Source organism: Zootermopsis nevadensis, unplaced genomic scaffold (assembly GCF_977971745.1).
Source record: "Zootermopsis nevadensis isolate Lab colony 2312 unplaced genomic scaffold, Znev_1.0 Znev_ptg000010l, whole genome shotgun sequence".
Taxonomy (NCBI): domain Eukaryota; kingdom Metazoa; phylum Arthropoda; class Insecta; order Blattodea; family Termopsidae; genus Zootermopsis; species Zootermopsis nevadensis.
This window is the reverse complement of record NW_028259142.1, coordinates 78519-100055: the sequence shown is the minus strand read 5'-3', so window position 1 is coordinate 100055 and position 21537 is coordinate 78519. Positions and strand designations below refer to the sequence as shown.

The following is a 21537-nucleotide window of genomic DNA, read 5'->3' as shown; positions in this document are numbered from 1 at the left end:
TGTTGAAAATCTTTTTTTTCATTCAATTAAATTGAATAAATGCAATTTCAATTTATAAGGAAGATCCATTATTACAGAGTTACTTGATTCAACCCATTACATTTTACTTCAAAGTGCTGTTATCTGCCAGGCCATAATTATGCTTACTTCATATGTTACCCAGCTGGAAGCAGTGTGATTGGCAGAGCAAAGTCACAGCAGAAGAAGCCTGTTGAAGCTGCAGTGACTGCAGGCAACAACACCAACAACAGACTGTCCAATTTCAGCAGCATGCGCCTGTCAGGACGATCGACTCCTAACCCGGTGCGGCGGAACACGACTCGAGCGGGTCACAATCAGCATCAGGGCGCGCATGGTAACCGCCCACAGTCCAAGATGCGCCAGTTGTCAGTGGATCCGAGCGTGCTGCAGTGCAACAACAGCAATGTAGTCAGTGCCATCCAGCAGCAACAGCACTCGTCAGCACCGCAGTCACCACTTGCAGGGGAGAACGAACGTCACGTGACTCTGACTCGTCAGAAATCGCTCATGAATAATGGCACAACCAACGCTGATAATGAGCCTCAAGTGATATGAGTCAAGGTATGCCCCTGTGTAATTTACTTTGTATGGGAGAGTCCTTCTCCCAGTACTCAGTTATGATTGTTTGCATGGTACCCTGCCTGCTTCTCCACTACAGATTATGGTGCGAGCAAGCATTCCTTTGAGGCTGCAGAAAACCCTGAAGGCACAATATATATTGTCTTTAAAATCCAGCTGTTGGGGTTCTTTTGTCAGTTCTTGTGCTGTAATGGGACTAAGCAGATGAAATGAAAGTTCAGTTGTCGAAGTTATGTGAGGATCTGAACTAATGGAAATGGGTTCTGAAGTCTGTTACATAAAAGCAGATATCACACTGCTTCCATCATACTTATTATGTCAACACTCAAAAATGGCTAAATTTCAGACAGTAATGAATACAGTTAACCTCTATCATACGGATTTGAAGAAATGACGTGTGCAATTCGAGCTTTGAATGTTCATTTTCAGTGTTAAATATGAGAGCGGATGGATAAAAGTTTAGGCACATGGCCTACACTGAGTTGAATGAAGAACATTTAGTCACTTGGGGTCAGTGTTTTGACTGGTAACAGCAGCCAGAAGTTGAGGAACTCTGTTATTGCTATCTTGTCCGGCTAAGACGTCACCCCTGCATCTTTCCAGCCTTCATCTTCTTTAGGGGAAGTTGTACTAGACTCAGTGTTATATAGACAGATCATTGTTATCAATATATAACTGACAATTCAGTGTGAAATATTATCCAAATATTTTTATAACCTGTCAAGGTTTTCATCATCCGTATTGCAATAATCGAAGGAGTTACGAATATTCCTGAATATGCGCGTGTCCGAACTTTGGAAGCTGCAATGCGACTGTTAATCAAGACTTGTGTTACGGAAATGCAGATACCGTGGTCTGACATTTGGAGGTATGGAAGAAGAAAATATTAAACAGTGAGATGAATTGAATAGTTGGCAATTCTGGCACTGCTGGAGAGGATTATGTACATTCCAGCTTGGTCCTAGATTACAGGTTATGTCATGTAAATCTTAGTCTTATTTTGGGAAACTAATCTCAGGTGCCCTGCCTTGTAAAAACATCCGTGGTTAGATTGATTTATTTTAAATGAAATTTAGAAAATAAGTGTTTATATAATTTAATGTATCTTCAGTGATTATACATATTCATTTCAAATAACCGTAAGTTGTGTTAAGCCTTCCTGCCTTTAAATGTTGCTACCTGAATAGGGAGTAAACACCGATGTAAAATTACCTATAATAAACAGAATATGTTTAATGGAAAGACAAATGGAAAATTGTCTGACTGAATATTTACTGTTTTCGTTCACATAATTTTATCCTAGGGAGTTAGGGAGCAAGGTACAGGCCATGAATAATTAATAACAGATTTGTTTCTGAATACACCAGGAAAGGAAAATTCTCATCATAAATGGGAAGCAATTAAGCAAGCTCTGTTTTTGAAAGAATTTGTGCATGGAAAAAGTAAAAAAGAAACAATTTTGTGCTAGTACTGTGCATGTGCAGTGTCGGATACAGGCTGACCATGGTAAATAAAACATGTTCAGTTCCCTTGGAAGTCGAGTATAACCAGTTCTTCCTGTCATCTTGCCTAGCTCTGCAGAAAATTTCTAATAGTAACATATCTTGAAAGGTGTCATATGAATTTGAGGATTTATGACCCTGCCATGTTCGTAAATTCCAAGCATAAAAAAAGTTGATACAGAATTTCACACACCTAGTTTAATAAAGAGTTTCATTAGTTTCTTGTCAAAAAGCTGAGGAGTAATCGTTATGGTAATATCCATTTTATAAAAACACTTTCTCAACAAAGTTGCATATCCCATAAATAACTAGGAAGTCTGCAGTAAACTGCAAGAGAGTTTCGTGGGAGAATGTCGGTATAAATAAACTAAAGTGGTTGGTCCTAAATTTCAACCAAATTTTACCAGTTAGATCCATTGCTAATAGGTTGCTATAATCAATAATAAGGGATTGGATTGATACATTCAGATATAACTCCAAAATGGCTGTCTCTTTTTTGAAAATAAAACCCTGTGAGATTTAAATTCCATATTTTAATACCAAACAAATAGAGAAACTATTGCAAGTATCTCGGGTCTGGAAAGGCTGACACATGACACATACAACAGGAGAAATATACAGGATGAAACTCTGATTCTGAAATTATGAAACGTTGACTGTTTTCACGTCATGATATCCTGGTATTCACCGATTAACGGACAGTGCAGGACAATGGAAATAATAGACTGCATTGGCTACAGTCTGTAACAGTTCTATAATTTGTGCCAGTTACGTGAGGGACGGGCCCTCTGTGGACCACATGGTGTGTGTTTTGCACGATATAAGACTGTTTATATAAGTACTATTTTGATATGAACTTTCTGTATTGATGATGTGAAAGTGCATCAGTCTGGCATGAGAGCTTTTATAACTGAAGCTATCAAAAAGCAATTTTTCAGACTAATTTTTGCTTCAAGTGTACACAAATGGGTGTGGAAAAACAGAAAGCAGCTAATGTGTAATCTGATGTTAACTATTTCATGATTTCAATATTACAGTCACAGGATTTCTTTCTAGAATAGGGTAAATTATCATATGATAATGAATTATCAGATCCAACTTCAGAAATGGTGCCATGCCTGTGGATATTTGAATAACAGTGAAATACAAGATCAGAGGATATAAGGGAAAATTTTGTTTGTAAAAACCATTGAGTAGGATTTCAGGTTCTTACAGTGACAAGATGGCTGTCTTCTGCAATATTGCATCTTCTGGTCTGTTGGATATTAAGTGATGTTTCATAGGAGCTTACTGCCTCTACTATCAAGGTAGTAACCTACTCTAAGATGAGGAGTAATATTTATCAGGCTGTACAGTGCAGCATCAAAGAAAACTGCCATCTTCACCATTGGGTAACATTAAAATGTCTCTGGGAAACTCAGTTCTACTGCCCTTGCTTTGGCAATGTCCCAGCTGTTGTGTGGTGAACTTTGGTGGTAATAGATGGTATGAAGTTTAGTTAAATGCTACAAAACGGATAATCTGGGTCATGATTGCACTTTTTTTATGCACCTGCTGTCCTCATATTCTAGTTATCTTAACAAGAACCAGTGATATGACACTAATCTAACTCAGTGTTTCAATCTGTCATTGAAGTCAATACTTAAGATGTAGTCTGGCATATGTACAGTGCATACAGAGACCCGTAGTTTGAGGGTAAGGGGCCGCTGACACTCGTGGGCTGCAGCCAGCATTTCTGTGCTCGAGTGTCATTTATCATCTTTTATCCCATCATTGGGAATATGGTGGACTTCATATGATAGCTGCTCCCACTTCAGAGACAGGTCCAGTCTACTCCTCCCCCATATAAATGTTTTATACATCACCATTTTCTGTGGGCGTGAAATGAGAATGGGTGCCGAGGAGAATATTTGGACCTAATGGGGATGAAGTGATAGGAGGCTGGAAAAAACTGCTCAGTGAGAAGTTTTGTAATTTGTTCCCTTTGTGAAACATGGTCTAATGTAGATGAGATGAGCGGGGCATGGGATATCAAATGCATACAAAAATATATGGAAATAGACTGGGATAGTTGAATCAATATAAAGTAACTGCCTTTGGGCTGGACAACTGGGGTTTGGTTCCTGGCAGGGGCAGGAATTTTTCTCTTTGCCATTGTAGAGCTCACCATCCACTGCTGAGGCGGTGCGTAATTCAGCACGGGGACAGTCTGACCTACATAAAGGGAACAGGATGTGAGGGCGTCCTCTGTCTTCATCTGCCTTAGAGTACAGACCTGTAGCAGGCTCTTAGGGGCACAGCCATGATTGTTTGGGTTTTATAAAAGCTGGGGTTTTTCCCGACTAGGTTCTCAAGGATGATTGTTCCATGGAACTGTATGGAACCTGGCATGTAGTGTCGGTGCACAGCAGATTCTATAGCAGAGTGCTCGCTGTTGGTACCTGCTTCAAACACAGATCTGGTTGTTTTCAGGAATTCATCCACAGCCATAAAATGAATGCAGAAGATATTCTTATTTTAACGTGTTTCAGTATTTCACAGTCCACAATTCTGTTTTGATGACATGAAACTGGTGATAAATGTGTGGTACTGAAGTTTATACTTTGGATGGGTGGACAGGATGAAAGAATTTCAGGCTTCAGGTGCTTATCTCATTTGTATGTTGAGTGAGCATTGGCAATTTACCCTATTTAGATTTGATTTGAGAACACAAATATTTTCTTGCCCTCATTCAATGCATTGTGGAGCACAACCAAATGCAGCACTGCAAGAACAGTGACATTACAATACTGAACTGTTGTTTTATTTGGTAAGAAACATGAATCATACAGTTATGTCAGTGCGTGTTCAAGATGTGGACATTGGTTTTTGCCCATTTCTCTTTGTTTGTTCCTTCTCAAGTGTGGCATAAGGGACATGTGTATTGGAGTGGAAGATAGGTGATTTCTTCACAGTGATGGCAGCTCTCTTTATTTTATTACTTACAGATGCAACTTTGTCCCTTCTTTGCTCATGTTTGGATGTCACTATGAACCAGTCTGTACTTCATACATTTATGTTCTACTTTAACTGCATTAAAGCTGTAGATAATGTGTTTACAATTTAGGAGAACATACTCTTTCACTGTGAGAGTAATTCAGTGTAAGTGCTATTTGAAACTTCCTGTAATTTCCTACAGTAAAACAACATGAGTGCACAGATGCTTACAAGTATGTACAGGAATTATTTTCCCCCTTAAAACCACAATCTGGTTCTCAGTTCCCATCTGAACAGAATTTCCTAGGAGGAAGGCTATATGGATGCATGAAACATGATCTGGCTTCATCATATTAATTACTGAAACTGTGAATAAGTGCATTCTAGGTATTTAGTGATGGGTTAGCTTCCTAGAAAGTGGGCTTCCATACTTTGCAAACCGGACGCTTTAAACCTTTCGCATGGGGCAAAATGCACATACATTTGACTGAATGGTGGGACAAAGTTGCACATACCTTATCTATATGAACAATAATTTGGCACCAAAGATGATGATTTAATGTTAATACCATTATTATACTTTTTGTTCAAAGTATTTATTTTTTGGATATGTTGTTATATGTCTGAGCTATTAGTGTTTGAAGTTACTTTTAACTGGTGTAAGTATGTCACCGTGGATGGACAGGCAGCACTGCCACTGCTTGCAGGGGGAACCTTCACAGTCTTTCCTATTTGAGGTTCTAGAAGCCGCTGTGGGGAAGTCATGGCATACTGTGCATGTTATGGAACACAGTACACCTCTGAAATTTCTTATTTGTACTGTACTGTACTGAATGTGACTTGGATGAGGCATCTGAACACTTAAAGTAAGGTTGTTGGTGCCGAACACAGAGCCCACTGACATTATGTAGCAATGCTCTATCAAGCACGAACCTTTTCAAAGTAGCACTCTCATTACTAAATGCTGTTATACAGGTAAAGATGTAATCTGACAGTCTGTCACAAACACAGAATTATGTAAAAGAAAATTATTTTGTGTAGAGCATACGGTTTGGATAGAGTATGTTTCTCTGAAGGTGTGAGAAGTAATTAATGCCAAACTTTCATTATAATAAATTGTATGTTGAGACATATGGCCAGGCGATCTCCAGGAATGAACTTCTAGAACTTCAAAGGAACACAAACACAAATAACATTACTTATAAATTATTATTAAGTTAAATGTTGTTAATAGCCACTTATTCTGATCTCTTTTAATGACTGTACATTTATGTGAATACACAGATTTCCCTGTGACTCTAGTTAGTTTCCATTGGAATGATCCTCTGTGTGCCTAATGTCCTCTTGATCATTTTGAAGATACCTTCCTGTTGAGTTGCTCGGCAATTGCTTCCAGGAAGTCGTCGGTGTTGAGGTACATCCCCTCCTTGACATTGGGAAGTCCATGTATGCATCCTGCAAGATCCTTGGTCATCTTCCCACTATCCACACATTCTACACATGCCTCTTCCAAGCTCAGCGCAAACCTACGAAAGTACGAGACGGTTTGAATTTTATGAAGTGAAAAAGTGCCAGCTGGACTGTGAACTGAAACCGTAACTGCACACTCACCGAACTGGTTTCATAACAACAGGCTAAATGGCAGTTCAACTTGGTAAGTGGCATTTTTCAGTTTATTTTCATTACAGTGTCAGTTCTTCACCCAAGTAAAGTTGAAGACCAGTGACTTGCACACAGAAGCTACTAGCCATTCATTTCATAATTCTGATGGCACCCTTATTTTTTAAACTGGCATGTATTCAGTTTCGTTATGGCTTAATAGACGCAGATAATTTTTATGAATTGGTAAACATTTCCAAATACTGTATTGTAATGACTGAATACACACTAGATCTTAAAAACTGTACTGAAGTGCTATTTTAAAATATGCTGTATGTTTGAAGACATTCCAAGACACCTGTCACACATCTAACAAAATATACTTGAGTCAAGTGAATAACTGAGATATTTTGAAACCAGATGCAGTGTTTCTTGTTTCCTTCTCTCCACTTAAAGTTCCCCCGAGAAACTTTAACTGACAAATTCACTGTATTTAAAAGTTTCAATGAAAGAGATGTATTGCTCATTTCCAGTATTGTAGGGCTGAGGGCTGGTCTAACCCTTTTCAAGAAACCAAGAGCCACATGCCATAGTCAAGAATGTGTAACCTAACTCTTTATAATTGTTTTTCAAGTATTGCATTAAAATATCTTTTCCTAGGACAAGCCATTCAGCCATATTTATCGTATAAATTGTAACGTTAATTCATACAATACCGTACGCTGTCACACATTTCAGACGTTGTCTTTTTATTCATATATTTTTTGAGTATTTTATTCAGGGACTGTGACACTGCTGTTAATCCTAAAGTTGCATAGAAGAGTAACCAACTGAGTGTAATGTTGGTATTAAGAAACATACAAACATCTGTGTCCTTTTCAGAATTAGAACCCATAACCACAAGCACAGTCTTTAATGAGTAGCTGATAGTTGTTTCGCTGGTCAAGAAATTGCCTGCCTCTTATGGAACCTGAAGGGTCAGTGCTACATTCACAAGAGCCTGTGACTGGTCCCTCTCCTCTGCCAGCTGAATCCAGTCCACACCCTGACATGTTAAGATACATCTTAATATTATCCTCCCATCTAATACCTATGTCTCTCACTCATGTGGTCTTACATTTTCAGGTTTTCTGACAAAAGTTATGAATTTCTCTGTGCATGCTGTATGTTCTACCCATCTAAGTCCTCGTTAATTTGATCTTTGTAACAATATATTAAGCATACATTAATACAGTAACAAGTCATTCACATGCAGATGAAGGCAAGAGTACACAAACAGGAAAACAGGACATGTCTATCAGAAATCCAATTTACATAATTTTACTCATACACACCCACCTCATTTGTGCTTAATTAAATTTTTCAGTTACCTGTCAAGTTCGGGTGTACTGTCAAGCTTTGCTCTGTGTGACAGGCCACGTGTCCATGCGAAGATTGATGCGATGGGGTTCGTAGATGTAGGAAGACCCTTCTGGTGTTGCCTGTACATAAAGGTTGGTGTTACAGAAACTTTTAGAATATTCAAGTTTTCATTGCTGTGTTGCTTATTTACATGACAATAAGTAGAAATGAGACCCAGACTTCAAACATATAACCTGTACCACTGAAGCATTTAAGTTGTTCAACTCAAGAAAAAATCCCTCACTGTGACGGCGCCCAATAGCCAACCACTGGATCCTATCTAGAATCAGTTCCATTCTGTTCCTGTCTTAACAGTGGATTTCTTTCAAATCCATTTTAACAGTATCCCCAGAATTTTCAAAATGTATTTGAAATAATTTTTTCTCCATTTTCTGTTCTGTTACACATGGCTTAAACAGCCCATAGAGTTTGCTACATATAACCACAGCAGCATCTCACCTGTAGTGTCTCGTGACTGTGCCATGAGCTGCCTCGGACTCGATTGTTTTACCATCGGGACACATCAGAACTGATGTCATGAGCCCAAGTGAACCTATAAGGGACAGAAATTAGTTTATACAAGAAAATAAAAATATATATAAATCAGTTCTACACTTGGAACACTCTTAGGGATCAAAATAATTCATACACCTCAATTTGCTGTATTTACCTGAATCAAGATGAGATCCTTTTCAAACTTTAAAAATACCAAGGTCACCCAATATAGGTACATTCTGATATACATAGTAAATCCATTTCTGCAAATAGTCATGTGAACCAGAAAGGCGCAAAGAAAGGGAAAATGAGGGAAAGACGTTACCAAAGTGTGCTAACTTCACTGAAGTAATGAAATTATTTATTTATGAGTATATATTATCACTGATCAGTGTTCAGTTATTTACGACAAAGGTGGCAGACATAAAACTCCTTTTTGTGCTATGAATAACCGGTTACAGTTACATAGTAACTAGGTAGAGAAAAATGAAGGTCGCTGAACAAAAGTAACATTTCAAGCACGGCAACTGAAAGCAATGAAGTCTTCGTGGTTTATGAGCTGTGTGTGGGAACAGAGTTGTGATTCAAGGTTTTGGAGACTGACTGTGCTTCCAACATCAGCCCTGAACCACAACTTCATGCCCACATATATATGACTTACCGTCTGAGAAGACTTCATTGCACCAAATAAAAGGATTTTATTTTTGAGACTATGCTGTCAATGACTGGCTTTATATACTGTAATGGAGGCTGTTCATTGGTTTGGGTCAAAACTCATAGGCCTAAATAGTTTTTAGATTGACAGAACTAAAATACAGTATCTGTGAAGAATCTGTAACACCAGAAAAATGAAGGTGATGTTTCAAACCCCAGTAGTTCTCTCACTGAGGCTTGCCAAACTTCAGTACACACCGTATCCTTGCGCTACAATGTCAGACTGCACGTCACCGTCGTAGTTCTTGCAAGCCCACACAAAACCACCACTTGACTTGAGTGCCTGCGCAACCATGTCATCAATAAGTCGATGCTCGTACCAGATTTTGGCGGCTTCAAACTGTTCCTTGTAGTCCCTGTATACAAATCATCAATATCAGCTTCAGGAGCACTGTGGCTCTGCTCATCTCTTGCGCTATTAATTATTTTAATGGGGACGGTCTTACTTGATGGCTAAAAAATCCATAATATTTTCACCTTCTTACTCAGATAATGAAGCCATGAATTATGTGAAGAAATATGGTACAATATTCGGTAAACGCTCCACCTAAGTCAAACAAGCCAGAGTCAATAGAAAAATAAACTGACCTTTCATAAATCTCCTGGAAAATATCCTTGAAACGACCATCATATTTTTTTAGTACAGTGTTCTTTGTGGACAGATAGAGCGGCCATTTCTTATGCAGTGCCAGCTGGAATGAAATTAGGAAGCATTGGGCATTGAACATGAAATGACAGATTGTCAGTAAACTTTAGCGAAGAGTTCGTAATAGCATTCTTATACACACAAAAATGGACATACAAAGGAGCACAAAACTTCATACACCATTGGGAATTGCACGCCAAAAATATATTACTGCCTTTGTGTATTAATCTGTACTTCAGCCTCTTCCACTACATCTAATTGGTCAGTTCATCTTCTCTTTTGTCTAAGAATGAGATTACATAATCTGAAACTTCAGGCCAGTTCTAGAAATGTTCCATCTGTCTGTTACAACTGAGCTGCTTTACCTGCAGACTGGAGTGTGCAAAAGCCTGAATAGATTCATCCGTGTTGAACATTCCAATAGACACGCCTGGCCCCTTGAAGGTATACACCTCCATCCTCTGCTTCTCCCCACCACCCTGAGGTGTGAACACCAGCTCCACCTATCAACACATAGATCAGAATTTAGTGCAGTGGTGGTACATCTTTTGTTTCATTTGGTTTCCTTAAATTATCTCTTTCCAGTTTCAATGCACAGTTGTAAAAATGCAACGAACTGGTTATTATAAATTCAGTTATATGTTCTTTACACATAATGTGTATAATTTTTGTGTTAATTCGGAGATCATGTCTGTCCATCTATTGTCATGTTCTGTGAATCTGAAACTACTGAATGGATTTGATGAAATCTGATACTGGGGAATCCACAATAAAATTTGTTCTTTAATATCAGTCCATTGCATCTCCTCCTTCACTCAAAGCTCAGATCAAATTTTATCACCTAGAACATAAAATACAGATCTCAATAAGACGTGAATGAAATGTTTTGACATGGTGAAGGTATATTCAAATTTCATGCCAAAGATATACAAACAATTTATCTTCCTTGCACCAACCTTTCCTGGGCCAGGTACCACAATATCAGTAGCCTTGTACTGATCTCCGAATGCGTGACGTCCAATGATGATAGCTTTGGTCCAGCCAGGCACCAGCCTGGGGATTGTCTTGCAGATGATTGGCTCTCTGAACACCGTCCCACCCAGGATGTTTCGGATAGTGCCATTGGGGCTCAGCCACATTTCCTTGAGTTTGAACTCTGCAATAAACACATTTTTAAAGGCTCCATCTCGACAGCAAACAGGCCACTGAACTCAAATGCCATGTTATGGGGGGGGGGGGGGGGGGTAGCAAAATGCCTAGGATGACATAGTGTACACACTTAGAAATATTTATTTAATTTCTAAGAAGCAAGTATGTTCCAGTTATCTGCAAGTCTAAAAGGTGGACAATGGAAATCTACCTATCTGTCCACTCTCCTCATGTCTGAATTGTCTGTTGATTGATTCACGGGTTATTTAGCTACACTGTTTCAACTGCACAGGTTATATAACATAAAATTACACAGGAAAATGATCATAAAGGGATTGGATTAGGATTTGGAAGAAGTCGTCATAGCATTTGAAGGTATTTATCCCAGAATTTTCCTGCAGTCACTAAAGACAACCACAAAAAACATCAACCAGGTCAAGATTTTAACTAGGTACCTCCTGAATACATGTCTGCAGATTCTCTCGGTGTTTATGCCTGAGCTGTGGCTGTGAACCGAGCAAAATACAAAGTGTGCTGTATATGAAAGAATGGATACTAAGTGGTGATCTTGTCACCATGACTGCTGTAGTACTGACGCAGTTTGAATTCCGGATGAGGTAGTGTAGCTTCACTTTGTTAATTTTTGTGAATGCTAGTAACATATTATAGATCACTCACTTTCAACCTGTCGTATCTTGTTCCAAGCCACAGGCCGCAGCAGGAAACTGTCTTAAAACAACTAACTTGCTGCCCTTATGACCTTGTTACATCTTGTCAGTTTCAGCTAATGAAGTCCTAATTCTGACTAACTTAGCAATTCACTCACTCACTCACACCATTATACAGGATCTTTCTTGAAAAACCAGTAGTTCCTCAGCTGGTCAAGAAATCTTCACCGTCTACTAAATCCAACACTGGACCATACTCTTCACAGCCTGATTCTTTTAAGATCTATTTTAATATTATTCTCCCATCTATGCCTAGATCTCCCAAGTGGTTTCTTCCCATGACATTTTGCAGCCAATCTGTTATATCTGTTCCTCCCATGTGTGTATATAATCTTTCTTTCATTGGTCACCCCGACATTATCAGATGAGTACAAATTTGTAACTCTAACTGACTTGCTTCAGAAGGCAGCAACCCGAACATTTCCGTTATTGCTTCCTTTGGTAAACACCGAACATTTACCTTCCACTCGAGCCTCATCTGGAGTGATGGTAGCACACTTGATGCCTACATTGTGTTTGAGAACGGCATACGCGGCGTCTATGGTAACTTGGTCATCAGTAGCATCACGATGGGGCAGTCCCAAGTCGTAGTACAGACTCTCGACCTAGGGGACACAAAAAACAATTACTTTGTGCACACAATGAGAGACTGTTTGCACATGTGGTCTCTAATAGCAAGCTGTCAATATAGATTACAGGTACCTGCTAGCACGATAGTACATAATGGGAACTGGCTAGTTAGACTAAGGTATGTTATGAGCTGAACTTGTGGGCTCAGATGTGGTAAAGTAAACAGAATTTTAGTGTTAACAAGATGGCCATTTCAAAGACTAAAATAGAGGTGTGAAGAGAACAGTTCAAAGAATTCTAACTAGTTACATTATGTAAATTCCTTCCTGAGAAGCTCATATTCACTTAACCTGCCAAGAAGTTCCCCACTTTTGATATGTTCCTAGGAGCCCACCACTGGACTTCAACCCCAGCCACTTGAATTCAGTCCGTCATCACACGGAATTTATTTAAAACCAGTTCTTATGTTATTCTCGCATTTACTACTAGGTCTCCCAAGAGGCTACTGACAAATTAATCTCTCTTCTGCAGTGCCTGCTACATGTCCTTCCCATCTCATCAATCTGACCTAACGTCGTGGTCGAGCGATTAACACTCCCGCTTCATATTCAGGAGGTGACGGGATCAAATCTCGGCCTGGAGACCGGCTATCTTGACTGGGTTTTTTTTCGTGGTTTTCCTCAGCCTTTCCAGGCAAATGCCAGGATAGTACCTGAAATTAGGCCACTGCCACTTCCTTTCCAGTTCAATATCATCCTCTCATTCATCTTACTACCAACTTAAAAAAAACATATTCATTCCTGGTTTAGATATAAAAGAGTAAATTTTGGCATTCAGCAGTCGTAGATTATATAAAGGCAACGGATATCCCTGGTGACCATAAAATGCCCAATTTTTACCTGTGATAAATGCTTCAGCTGAAAGTGTTATCTGCATTAGTCCAGAGAAGGCCCTGTATATTTTCATTAATTTAGTTCTGACTGCGATGGTCTCGTACCTTAACGTATGGAAAGATGAGCTTCTCTTTGATACTGGCCCATATAATACGGGTCATTTCATCGCCATCCATCTCCACCACTGCATTCTTGGCAACCACGCGCTGCGCTGCATCTGAAACAATAAAAACAATTTGTCTCATTTGCTGACCAGTGATTATGGGGGTGTGCAAGTGCGCGCGCCTCTTCTTCAAAACAAATCGTAGTCTGTAAAAATGTTTTAGACAACAGTTGTAGACAGTAACATGAAGAATGTTTTGTGTTATGTACGTTTATTTTCAGGACAACATGAACTTAGCCGTGGACCTCGTGAATAATATGAAGCGTGTCTGAAACACAATGCATATTTTTTAGACCGTCATCACGTGAGCAGTAACCTTCATTATATTGTGCCTGTATTTGTTCATGTTATCATCCTTCATATGGGAGTATGTATAATTTTATAGGGTCTAAAGGTTGGATTGTGTTACACCTGACATAACCAAATTACTCTGTCATTCTGTCGCCTTGTAGTTGTGTAAGAAGGCTGGGTCACAGGGTATTAATAGAATGCGAAGGTTCAGTTTTTAGAAATCAAGATATGTTTATATCCCAGCCTTATCAGTATCGCTGACTGCTTTCCCTTCAAAGGACTGAGTTTGAGTCCGGAGACATGAGTTGGCTTGTAGTGCAGAAACGAAGTTCAGTGCAACCAGCAAAGGAGGAGTCTTTGGGGCGGAAGCCACAGCTGTTGGCAAAACCGGATACAAATGGACAGGTATCAAGTACCCGTACCGTGGATCAAATATGAATGTTGTTTGAGTGTGTCCAGATGTGGCGTTGCTCGTTGCCAGGGACGCGACTATCTGATACGTGGGTTGGAGGGGAAGGGGACGCCATTTCAGAGCAGTCACCACTGATTCTCATTACACTCCACCTAGCTGGCTGGTCTCCTGCGTGAATGGGGGCCTTGTAAGCTGTTTTCTGGTGCTGGCATCTGATCGCCGAAATACAGGCAGTGGCATAGAATGGCCCGACGTTCTGGCACAGGATTCGTGCAGGACACGGAAGACAGATCCTTAGTTTACGCTCGTCCATTGTTAATATTTTACTTATGGAGCTGATGTCGAACTTTGTCACCACAAAACTGAAAGCTCTCCCAGATAAAATATAGAGACCTTTGTTGCAAAATGTCTTGTATTTCTGTAAATTTAACGAAGCGAAACAAAAGAATTAATGTACTCGCATTTGCTGTTGACTGCTTCTTCTGCGCAGACGCCGGACGGATTCCTTTTTGCGTGTAAATCGACGGACTGGAATCTGGACTAAACGGTGGGCTGTCTTTTTCTCTACCATCACTCCATTGACGTCAGAACTCTGCCCCGCGGAGATATGGTGGGTGGGAGGGGGCGGGTGGGAATTGAGACGCATCTGAAAATTTTTAGTTTAAATCGTCTTCCAAGGCCAGAGAGCTTCAATTAGAACACGCATCATTCCAGCCCTCCAGAATCTTAATATAACACGTGTAATCGCTGCCGATTTACTCTCGACGAGACGCCAGTTTTGAGGTTTAATGTTACCAAGACACGAGTTTAAGCTCACACAACGACACTTCCTCAACTGACTCGGTTTTACAGTGAGCGCTGCCTGGAGGGCGTGACAACGAACGAACGAACGCGAGGCGCCATTGGCTGACAGCACCGTTGTGTCGTTTTAAACAATCACGAGCTGCAATATCAAAACTAGGTCAGGTCCACCCCCGTGCGAAGTCGTCAGGGGGCGCGTTTTGCTTAGTTTTACCCGAGAACGACATTCTGCGGTGTTTCACAGCCCCTGGACCTCTTCATCTGCCTTTTACTTCGCGCGTCGCTGAGAGGATCACTGGAATGCGGTGGCAATGACCGACCCTCTTTCGGATGTTAAGGTCAGGGTTTATGGGTCGAGTTCGTCTTAAAAAAACCTACGAGTTTTGGGATACTTTGAAAATCATAAAAACGACCGAGTGTTTTGAGAGGATTTTCTTGAGAACAGACGTTTCGGAGGTACCCGGTTCGAATACGAATATCGCAGAGTTCCGTGGCTTTCCTCAGTCTGCCCGGGATAACACCTTGAAATAGGTTTCGAACGAGTCCTTCCAACCATTCACGACCATCTTGCCTTATAATTCGACGCTGATAACCCTTGAAACACAAAACCGAAGCCGGTTAATTTCGTTCTGCATCTACCCAGAAGGTGACGGAAGTACGACCCGCCGAAACGTTGGTTTTGCGATCTGTAAGACACCACAACGGACGTGTTCGTCGCCTGGCGCGTGGCTGAAACGAACATGGACAAAGGAGTTGCTGGCTGCAGTCGGCACGACGTGCACTTGGAAATTCGGTTCTCCGGGTACGGAACTTCCATTGCAACAGCAGATATCCCGGGGGGCGGGGGGGGCGGAATTAAGACAGAAACGACATCCAGGCCGTGGGAAAATCGCTGGGAGTTTTCTCGACGTCCTTCCTCTGATATTTTTCCCAGTCGCCTTTTAAGCCCCCCCCCCCCCCCCCCCCCCGCTGCCGACACGCAAATTGCGCGGGAGGGGAACAGTTATTTTCAAGTCCAGTGCTCATGCGGCCTTGGCCCCACATCGCGGCCTGCTCTAATTTCGAGATGATTACGTAGGACGTTGAATTACGAAGGGGGGGGGAATGTGCTGCCTACATAGTCAGGGTAGACCACAATCTGAGCGCATCTTCGTTGAGTTGCTGTTCGTTTGATCCCACGAACGAGGGGTCTGAACCAGAACTCGGTTCTCGAACGAGCCGTGGCCCGCAGGTTGGCAATCAGTACGACGGGCTGCCTTGGCTCGTGCATTCATATTCGTTACGTAAAAGTTTTATATTTGCTTCGCTCTTTATCGAGTCGTCACTCGTCCAGTTATCAGCATCGCCTTCGAATCTTCACGTAAGCGGGAGATATTTTCCAAGCGAGTCGTGACGTTGCAGGCTCAACTGCAATTTGCATTACAGTATCTCGGGTTTAAGGTCCACTCTAGGTTTTATCAGTTGTTGGAGATAAGCCGAGATCTTCGAAGACGTGACGTACAAACGACCCGGAATTTCGCATTATGTAACCGCACGCAGTACAGAGTATTTAGTCAAGGTTCAGTGAATTCTTTGATGGATCGTATAATGCCGATTTAAATTGATTATTTTACCCTTCGTTCAGACGCTGACAGTCGCTCAGATAGTCGAGAAATTCCCCCGCCTCTTAGGCAGCCCGAAGGTTCCTCGCCGTGCCACTGGATCCTAACCTGAGCCAACTGAATCCAGTCCGTAAGATCACAGCCTGTGTCCCAAGTGGAAGGGCTTCCGTTCCAAAATCTTGTATGCAATTCTCATGTCTTCTACACGTGCTGCAAGCCCCGACCAGACCATCTTTGTCTGTCTGACTACCCCTATAATAAGTACTCGTCGCTCTGGTGATGGAGGCAGCAAGGACACCCGAAACGTCGGTAGACTTCTGCCGGACTACACGACGCTACAACCCAGAAGACGGCAATCTTCGGGCCCCAGAGTACAAATTCTGTTGCTGGTGACGGAACGGAAACAGGAACTGTTTTATCGGCCCAAGGGGAAATGTATCGCGTATTCAACGGCGGGGACCAGATTACGGCGTTTTGGACTCACAAATTCCTGACTTTTCATTGAGCAGAGATGGCCTCCCGCGTCGTACGTCAGCGTTCGACGACGAAGAACGTAAAACGCGCGGAGTTTTATCTGAAACGGAATTCGACGACATTTGTGCTGACGCAAAATGTTTTTGATCTTCTGATGACATTTCGAATTCCAATCAAAGACGGAAAAGTAATTTCACGCGCTCTTGTGACATAACCCCAAAAACTGCCTCCGCGGACTGGGACGACGGACGGACGGACATGCAGTTGCAGACACTGCGATTGATTGTAGTGGAGGAAGCGAGCGTCTCCGAAACGTCGGTTAATCTGTAATGGGCAGAGATTTCAACACCCCTGTGTCCCTGCTTACAATTTTGAGAACAAAATAACATTCTGCCGCGTTTTACTGCTACGGCGATGAACAGCTTCACGCAATGCCATCCCACCCCCGCCTTCCGTCCAACTGTTACGACAGACACCCCCTTCTCCGATTACGTCACGACACGTGCCTGCTTCTGGCCCGTATCGGCGTTTCAGAACGGAACAAGGAAAAGAAGAAGAATAAATGATGCCTTCTTTTAGTTAAATCTAAAATCGCATTTGAATAATTGTTCCCACGCTCCGACACGCAGCGCTCGAATAACTGGGCCTACTGATCATCAATGCACTATTTTCCTGAACTTGTACGTTCTCTTAATTTCCCCCGTGAACATAAATTTTGGGATTTTTAACCAGCGCTGGAGTGTGAACCCTGAATACCACAATCCCATCCCTTCCGCCTGAATGGGCTTGGTATTTGTGAAACACGAAAACGCCAGAATGTCTTATCGAGGGACCGCCGCTCTCTGGCTGAAATGTGGATGTTGTGTGCCAATAGTCTGAAGGCTGATAAGGCGTCTGATGTAGAAACGCGAGCGTAAATATTCCGAAACAAATGAGTCGGACAGGAGCCGAAGACGCAAGCAAACACGTGCTCCTGATTGACGTCAAATGGATGTTTATGAAAACCGAGACAGACTTTTCTGTGCAGAGAACACTTTTAGAAATCGAAGTGTTCGCTGAACGCACAGTTTAAAAGGGAATTTGGTTCTGTGGAGGAACTGCTGCACCTGATGTAGCTTTATCTCACGTATTCTATGACGCTCTCCAACGCCACATCCCAAGACGTTTTAAACTATTTTGCAGATTTTCATGAACATTCATACGAAAGCCGTCCTGTTAAGAGGCCCTTCGTATTTTTAATCTTCTGACTAATAATAATCAATAAGGCGGTCATGCGAAATTCTGAGTAACTTTTTGTGTAAAATGTAAAACATGCCGGCAACACGCAACACACATTTGTTCTTGTGTTTCAGAAACATGGCGATCCTGCCTGCAGGAACTCGATATTCCGAAGATGGAAATTAAATCGACGATGTTGTTCTGGGTTTTGACGCCGTGTAGACTCGTATCGTCATCCTGACCGCCGCGACAACTTCAAAATCTCACATACAAATTAAACTGGTGCTGTGAAGAGGGCCCATCATGCAGACTTTGCCGCAAGACCCAGTGGTAACGCGCTTATGAACATGGCAGCTTCGAATCCCTGCCGGGGACTCGATATCCAACGCGAATTACCATGGCCTTCTCTGTATTTCAAGAGAAAGTTAGATAGAACTAGCCCACAACCACAGCCCTCCTGATTTCACCCCGTCATATCTCATTCGACGCTGTGTGATGTCGGCGGTCCACACAGCGCCCATGAACAAAGGATTATCCTGCCAAAGCGTTAAAATTTTAAACTATGCCGCCTATTTACAAGAATGGCACGTCTTCTTATGACGTAAATCTATATTTAGCCAATGGCAACGAGCCTGTAGCGTTGTCATGGAGACATTGAGGTGCCGATGTGTTGCTACCAGCCTTTGTCCACCAGCGTGGCGAGATAAGAATAAAATGTACCTGCAGACATTTTTGTGTAGCGAAATATCCCTGTGCCGGTAGGAACTAACAGCGTGGCATTGCGAGTGTCCCGGCCGATGTGGACCAGCCTCACGGTCAGCTCTCGGGTACAACCTAATTTAGAAAACGCCTAGCACTAGCCTCACTGGTAGCAGCGTTTACGTGCTCCAGATCACGACCAGACAACGCCACGTGGTACGTGAAGGGCCCCCAGGTTGCTGTGGAGGTGGGAACACACACGTAAGTTTATTCAGGCGGCTTTTGGCGCATACGGTTAATTTTAATTTTGTGATGCTGTACAGCGTAAAGGTGGTAAAAGATTCTGACAGCTCACACACACACACGGTTCTGTAAAACTGTTACAAAATAAACTAAAGTTTTCAATTATTAGAATCGTACCCCAAATATGGGTATTGACAGAAGTCAATGTACAATTACAACCAACTGTTATTATATGTTACTAGAGGTTACCAAATCGACGCTTCCTGATGCTCCCAAAAATCATTACCAGAGGAAGCAGCATCGTGGGTTAGTTTGACAGGAATGCGCACTAAAACGCCGTACTTACAGTTTCTATGTTGCGATAGATGCACTGGAGCTGCGAAATTGGACGATTTGCTTGAAATCTGCCCTAGAGTTTTGGAAAACTTGGTTAGCGTACCCGCCATCCCCAATGCCTTGTTCGTTGTTCGGTGCCGACTACCATAGCATCAGCTGCTAGTAATAATTTCACTACAGTTGGCGCGCGCGCAGTTCGATTCTGATACGTGGTTACCAACTGCGTCGATAGTTTCGTTGCATAACGGAGGTGCGTACTTCATACATGTTACGGAAATAAAATGATGTTTGAGCGTCTGTTTGAGTACATAGGTTTATTAAAGGAGGTATAACGTAAGTGCATCATTAAACTTTGTATTGCAGTTCTTCATTTTAATTAGTTCCTTTTGGGTTGGTTGTGGTGGCTTTGCCGCTTTAGGTTCCGTCGATATTCGCAGTTCATTGGACTGGACCGGCCGTGTCAGGCGTGCGGATGCTGCGAAGACTATCAAATGCGTGTCAACGGTACCTTATGTCTTGTATATTAAGTTGAATTGTGAGGACTGATTTGATATCAACTTGAAGGCTTGCACTGGTAATAGTTTTCGCATGTTGTATCTGATTTTAATATGACTTTGTTGTCAAGTTTTAACACGATGGCTTCATGTTTGCTTGCGTCGCATTGGCGGCCTGTACAAAGATCATTTGTTTCTGGCGTAAAGGTCGTAAGATTCAATTCGTAAAATGAAGGTCTTCAGCTCAATGTTTCAATAAGAGGCGCGGTAGTGTCTGAGAAATCTTCTGATTTGTTACACAATTTCGTTGTTCGGAATTTTTCTGCATGACGCTTATACAAATACCTGAGTACTGTTGGGCAACAACATGAAATGCCATGGTATGTGAATAAATCTTATATTTAAATTTAGTTTTCCGAATAAAGAAGAGAGTAGAGTAGAGTAGAGTAGAGTAGAGTTTATTTACATTCCATAGATCCTTCTTAGGACTCAACCAAAGGATGTAGAACATGTCATTTCATACAAGATACATACACTTCAGAACTTTCAACACAACTTTCTACACAAGTACAAGAACGCATTTCACATATCAATGTACATAAATTTCAGATTCTGTAATACAAGTATGAAAAATAATTTTACAAATTAATATACATAAACCTCAGAATTTTAAATATAAATACAAAACTTGCTTTACATATACATAGATTATGGATATAAAGCTTAAACATTTTCAGCAGAGATGAAATCATCTACAGAATAGAAGGAGTGAGTAAAGAGGTAATCTTTCAATGCAGGCATGAATACCTTTATATCATAATTTAGACTTTTAATTGTTGGTGGAAGATTATTAAATAACTTGATACCTGTATAGTACACTCCTTTCTGATATTTAGTAAAGTTAGCATTTGGCACACAGAGATCATGTTTACGTCTTGTATTTAAATTATGTACATCTGTATTTCTTTTAAATTTATCCATGTTTTCCACCACAAATGATAGCAAGCAGAGTATAAATTCACTTGCAAGTGGAAGTATATTAAATTTACGAAATAATTTTCTACAAGGTAAGCTGCTTTTGACACCGGCCATTATTCTAATTATTTTTGTTTGCATGTAAAAGACTTTATTACTGTCTGTTGAATTTCCCCAAAAGATTAATCCATATGACACTACAGAGTGGAAGTAAGCAAAGTAAACTAGCTTTAAAGTATCTGTTGTCATGAGTGCCGGGAATGTTACGTATCGTATGTGCAAATTTACTTTTTCTAGTTTCAAGTCATGTTTGAGTCAAGGATTTGCCTCAGGCTTTACTTTAACAGAGTAGGAATAGTTATCAGTGGCAAATGCCAGCATACATATGTTTTTTATTGATTAGGAATAAACACAGTGTGTGTAGCATACAAATTTTACCCATATAATAGTTAATTGTTAGTGATAAATTCTAGCATATAAATATTACCATTCATTCCAGACATTTACTTTACAATATGTTCCCTACATGCGCAGTCCTTACAGTTATTGGCCTTTTA

The 21537-nt window shown here is 41.1% G+C and overlaps 3 protein-coding genes across 11 annotated transcripts in view; 2 read left to right on the top strand and 1 right to left on the bottom strand.

Annotated features, from left to right (window-relative positions):
• Positions 1 to 6374, top strand: part of Ac78C (adenylyl cyclase 78C) — a 61144-nt gene extending 54770 nt beyond the window's left edge. For 3 of the 4 annotated variants that reach the window (XM_087346083.1, XM_087346085.1, XM_087346087.1), the window contains one exon: positions 164 to 6374. In XM_087346083.1, the coding sequence (XP_087202209.1) occupies positions 164 to 576 (413 nt within the window). In that variant the 3' untranslated portion in view covers positions 577 to 6374. The remainder of the gene's footprint in view (positions 1 to 163) is intronic. The other variant, XM_087346086.1, reaches the window with a different exon arrangement.
• LOC110834848 (isocitrate dehydrogenase [NADP] cytoplasmic) lies at positions 4884 to 19682 on the bottom strand. Its single transcript, XM_022074427.2, has 10 exons — positions 19522 to 19682; positions 13378 to 13490; positions 12271 to 12415; positions 10890 to 11089; positions 10299 to 10436; positions 9876 to 9979; positions 9486 to 9643; positions 8538 to 8631; positions 8048 to 8158; positions 4884 to 6604 (listed from the first exon to the last, which is right to left on the bottom strand). Exons 1-10 carry the CDS (start codon positions 19619 to 19621, stop codon positions 6427 to 6429), a joined length of 1341 nt encoding a protein of 446 aa, XP_021930119.1. The 5' UTR covers positions 19622 to 19682; the 3' UTR covers positions 4884 to 6426.
• The window catches only part of LOC110834845 (NAD(P) transhydrogenase, mitochondrial), a 20701-nt gene continuing 18107 nt past the window's right edge, over positions 18944 to 21537 (top strand). For 2 of the 6 annotated variants that reach the window (XM_087346088.1, XM_022074418.2), the window contains exons 1-2: positions 19744 to 19761; positions 19930 to 20085. The gene's annotated coding sequence lies outside the window, so the exon portion shown is untranslated. Of the gene's footprint in view, positions 19194 to 19739; positions 19845 to 19929; positions 20086 to 20234; positions 20386 to 21537 lie in introns of those variants that run through there. The other 4 variants (XM_022074421.2, XM_022074420.2, XM_022074423.2 and 1 more) reach the window with 4 other exon arrangements.